Source organism: Mauremys mutica, chromosome 13 (genome assembly GCF_020497125.1).
Source record: "Mauremys mutica isolate MM-2020 ecotype Southern chromosome 13, ASM2049712v1, whole genome shotgun sequence".
NCBI classification, from domain to species: Eukaryota; Metazoa; Chordata; order Testudines; family Geoemydidae; genus Mauremys; species Mauremys mutica.
In genome coordinates, this window is record NC_059084.1 from 41,939,821 (window position 1) to 41,945,241 (window position 5,421).

The 5,421-nt window shown below is 42.6% G+C and overlaps 1 protein-coding gene across 1 annotated transcript; it reads right to left on the reverse strand.

Annotated features, from left to right (window-relative positions):
• Window positions 1-3,700: 3,700 nt before the first annotated feature.
• LOC123347361 (olfactory receptor 5V1-like) lies at window positions 3,701-4,513 on the reverse strand. Its single transcript, XM_044984775.1, has one exon. It carries the CDS (start codon window positions 4,511-4,513, stop codon window positions 3,701-3,703), a length of 813 nt encoding a protein of 270 aa, XP_044840710.1.
• Between the last annotated feature and the right edge of the window lie 908 nt (window positions 4,514-5,421).

A 5,421-nucleotide genomic window follows, 5' to 3' on the forward strand; every position in this document is an offset into this window, starting at 1 on the left:
TTGGTTTCACTTTCACAGTCAGTGCAAACAAGCAGTATTTTTCTTTGTTTGTTCTTTACCTTGACTTCTACTTCCTTCTGTTACTGGAGCAGCACCAGGATCCCCTCCATCGTCGCCACTTGTTATATCCTTGGGGGCAGCAGGTTTAGGAAGAAATCACTTGAGGCCAGAGAGCAGACAGCTAACAAAACTACCATTTTATTTACAGACACAGAGCTAACTCAGCCGGCCGAAGCTGGCCGAGCTATCCCCTAATAATCTAAGTCAGTTGCCATAGGAACAAAAACCATGACAACCATATACACAACAATTGCTGAGTAGATTAAGATCAGCAGGGCAATGACATTCATGTTGGCTATACAGCACTGGACCATAGGATCATTCCCACCATCTCTCTGGCTCAATACATATTTAATAATATCTCCAATGTGGAAGAGTTTTAACAAGAGAAATTCGAAGATATCCACATCCAGGTATTCCAGAGCCCAGTGGGTAGAACACTCAGCCGAGAGGCAGGGAACCCTTATTCAAATGTCTTCTCTTCAGGCCAAATGGGGAATTCAACTGGAATAGCCAACATCTTGGGTGAGTTGCCTAATCACTGGACTAAACGGTATGAAGAAGGTTATGGTTATGTCTTTCCTGTCCCCCCAGCTATTTTGTGTGGAGTTAGGTGTGTTACCAGACTGGGACCCACAGGCCAGATAGGCGTGTGCAGCATGCTGGGGCTTAAGCATGAGATTGGAGTCCAGGTGTCTACTTGATGCAGCAGTGTGCATGCTCAGAAGCAGAAACTAAAGTATCTAGGGGACTTTCACATCAAAAATGTAGGTGCTGAGTTAGTTTAGGCACCTACAAAATGGGGCAGCAGCCATGTGGGGTTTCATGGCTTGCAGTATTGCCTAAAACTGGGATGTTGGCACCTAAGTCCCTTTGTGAATCTGGGTGCATGTGCCTCCAGGATAATTGCTAGAGAACACTGCTACCATTGGTGCCCTGAAGGGACATAGAGGCTGGGATTCTTGAAGGTGGCTAACTCACTTAGTCCCCACTGAACAGTCCAGGCTAACAATTATCTTCTGAACTGCAGAGTCCTTCCCTTAGCAATTCTTCCTTTATTAATATATATGGGCAAAATTTTAAACAACAACATTTTTGTCTGCACTCACGCTTACTTTCATTGATACAAATCAGAGTCTAAGCTGGACTCCAATCCAAGTAACTGAGAAAAGAGACCAACATTTGGGCCCAATCCTGAAAGCCTTGAAGTCTGTATATGGAGAGACTGGTTCTCCTCTCTCTTACTTCAACTCTTATTCTTTGCACTATGAGATTGCCAAAACATCTTCATCAGAATCAGGCTCCCATTGTGCTGGGCACTGTACAAATATATAATAGGACATGGTCCCTAATTACATACATTTCAGTTGTGTCTAGAAGCCCCAGTTGAGAACAGTTGGACAAACACATAGGAAAAGACAATCTCTATCCCACACTAATCTAGATAGACAAGATAGACAAAGATTGAGAGGGGAAACAGATGCAGAGAGAGGAAGTGACTGGATAGGAGGTCTGTGGCAGAACCAGAACCCAGGAGTAGAACTTAGGTCTTCCGGATTCTACTTACTAGACAAAACTCTATCTCAATAAACTATGCTTCAAGCCTGTCATACAACAGGCCATTCATAGCTCAAAGGAAATAATTTCATTAGCTTTTCTGAGAGTTGGATCAGGCCCTAACTGGACAAAGCATAAGAATGTATCTAAGTATGCTGCTGGAAAACTGTGTCCGTTGCTGGTGTTCACAATTCAAGAAGGATGTTGATAAATTGGAAAAGGTTCAGAGAAGAGCCCTGAAAATGATTAAAGCATCATAAAATATGCCTTATAGAGATAGACTTGAGGAGGTCAGTCTATTCAGTTTAAGAAAGAGAAAGTTAAGGGATGAGTTGGTTACAGTCTATAAGTATCTACATGGAGAACACATATTTAATAATGGGCTATTCCATCTAGCAGAGAAAGGTCTAACATGATCCAGTGGCTGGAAGTTGAAGCTAGACAAATTCAGACTGGAAATAAGGTGTAAGATTTAACAAAGTAATTAACCACTGTAGCAATTACAAAAGGTCATGGTGGATTCTCCATCAAGGGGAATTTTTAAATCAAGATGGGATTTTTTTCTAAAAGATCTGTTCTAAGAATTATTGTGGAGAAGTTCTATGGCCTATGCTCTCCAGGATGACTAGGTGATCACAATGGTCCCTTCTGACCTCGGAATCTCTGAATCCATTAATGTATATGGCACCTCTTTTGTATCCCATGCGGGGTTAAGGAGTGAGGTTGTGCTTCAGTCAGGGACAGGCATTTCTTTGGCTTTTAGTGTTTCTTATATCTTCCCCCACCCCCATCCTACCCCCTCACCCGTTCTGACTGGTTGCTTGATCTTATCTAGGAAGAGGAATTGAGGCAGGACTGTCCTTCTAGTGTACACTCATATATTGAACTCCCGCTCTACCCAGCAACACTGAAGCTCTATCTCTTATCTCTTTTCACCCCATCTTTTTGTGGGCAGATGTAACACACGGTGTCTTTATTCTTTGTTCACCAGGATATAAGTGCTTTAAGGATATAAAAATATCAAATGTCAAATGGGTAAAAAGACCCAAAATATAAGCAGACATACAGGCCTGAATACTACATTATCATTGCTAATACTCCTAACACCTGCTTTCTTCACGTAACATCCAGGGCCCCATTTCAGCACCTAATTCCCTTAGGCCCTTTAGGAAGGATGTCTTAAGGTTAAGACCCTAGAGAAAAACATAATCATTATAACTGATCTAACTTTGAACTTAATGTTCAAAGATACACGGCAAAATCATGTAGTCTGATTTATCTCATGGAGTTGTGGCTAGGCTAAAAATCAAGTGAAAATTTGGGTTTACCTAGCATGCATTAGCTCGAACTATACTCAATGCCAATTTAAGTTCAGTCTAAATCCTTAGTGTTGGGATTCTTTGCGCATTGATTTTCAAATTTAATGCTACTCAAACCTGAAAGCTTACATTGCTTTAAGTAGAAATAAATCAAGGATGGATATCAACATAATGAGCCAGGTCCTCAGCTGGTGTCAATTGAAATAGTTCAGTTGAAGCCAACTGAGATACACCTGTTTATGGCACCTAACATTTTGGCTCTATAAACTGTTTACATGTGTGCTTTTATCTAGACCAGGGATAAGCAACCTTTAACATGCGGCCTATCAGGGACATCCACTGGCGGGCTGGGATAGTTTTTTACCTGTAGTGGCCACAGATTCGGCCAATCGCAGCTCCCACTGGCCATAGTTCGCTGTTCCAGGCCAATGGGGACTGAAGGAAGCAGTGGCCAGCACATCCCTGGGCCTGTGCCACTTCCCACAGCCCCCATTGGCCTTGAAAGGCGAACCGTGGCCAGTGGGAGCTGCGATTGGCTGAATCTGAGGATGCTGCAGGTAAACAAACCATTCCAGGCTGCCAGCAGATTTTCCTGATGGGCCGCATGCCAAAGGTTGCTGATCCCTGATCTAGACTAAATTGATTGCCAATTGTGTATCAGTGTCAACAAGTTGAAAGAACTCAAAATATCTAGATAGTGCAGTCCGCACAATTCTTCGATTTATATTATAATTTTATTGAAAAAAGATAAAACCTAGAAATGGTTACATTGCATGAGAAACTTGAATTTTCCCTAGTGTTCTTGTCAGAGCAGTTTTCACATCTTTATTTTTCAAGCTGTAGATGATGGGGTTCAACATCGGGGTCAAGATGCTGTACTGGATGGAGAAGAGTTCATCTAGAAACAGGGAATCAACTGAGCTAGGTTTCATGTACTGGGAAAGAGCTGTCACAAACAATAAAACCACCACAATGAGGTGGGAGCTGCATGCAGAGAAGGCTTTACGTCTTCCCTCCATGGAGCATATTCGGAGTATAGTGGAGATTATGTGAATGTAGGAGACCAGGGTGAAGAGGAAGGAGCTGAAACCAAATATCACAGCAGAAGAAAGAAGAGCTATTTTATTGGTGAAGGTCCCAGTACAAGACAGTTGTAATAGCGGAGGGAGCTCACAGCTGAAATGCCTGATTTCATTGGGCACACAGAAGTGTAACTTTAACACAGGGACAGTGTTAACCAGTGAATACAAGAGCCCCATTATCCAGGAACCACCCACCAACTGTTTGCTCACTCGTTTGTTCATGGTCCCCACATAATGCAATGGGTGACATATGGCAGCGTATCGGTCATAAGCCATTGCCGAGAGCAGAAAAACTTCAGTACCAGCTGAGAGCAGGATGAAGAACATCTGGGCAAGGCAGCCATTGACAGAAATGGTTTTGTGCTTTGCTAGGGAATTCACCAACATCTTAGGGATAATGGCTGCGGAATAACAGATATCAACAAAGGACAAATGAGACAGGAAGAAGTACATGGGGGTGTGGAGGTGAGCCCTTATCACCAGCATAATGATCATGTTCCCTACCACAGTAATTAGGTAAATAACTAAAAACACCAGGAAGAGGAAAAATGTATGTTCCGGGTAATTAGAAAGTCCCACAAGAATAAATTCATTCACATTGGTTTGGGTTTCCATTCATATTTACTCTAGCTTTTCCCCAGAGCAACTACAATGACTTGAGTGGAATGGGCAGTGGTGAATTGAGCCCCATAAGTGATAGGTTTGCAAATCGAAGATGTTTTTCACTAGTTTCCAACCCTGGACATTAAACATGGGATATGTACATCAGGATGTGTTCTCTCTTTCTAGTGTAATGTTATTGGCCAAGATTTGCCAAAGTAGATGGTGATTTTGATTTTGTCAAATTTAGCTGGTTGACTTAAGAAACCATAAAGGAGCTTGATTTTCAGAAATTGCTGAGCATCCTGGTCTGAAATTCTGACACATATTCGACCCCATTGTCTACACATATTCTGCCGTCAGCCAAATCTGTGTAACCCCATTGACATAATAATCAATCCCAATAGAAATTTTGGTTGATGACACACAAGAGAGAGGAGAATCTCTCTCAAACTTCCTTAGCTTCGCTCTCTCCATCTCGTTTTTGGTCAGTAACCTCAACAGATGCTGAAGAGAGTGGAGATGATGTGAGCTGAAGGATGGGATTGGTTGAAAAGTAGGTGTCATTGATACATAAACAAATGGCAGAATAGAACAGCACTTCACAGCCCATTTCATTGAGCTGGATTTGCTGGATGGACCCCTGCACCCATGTGTGGAGTCCCGCTGAGCTAAATGGGGTTCTGGACAGGCACAGGAGTCCATTCGTACAGATCCAATTACCGCACCAGGGCCAAAATCTGTTGTTCTGCGACCAGTTATGGATGCCTGTCAGAGCGCTCTTTCTGTTTAACTGATTGATT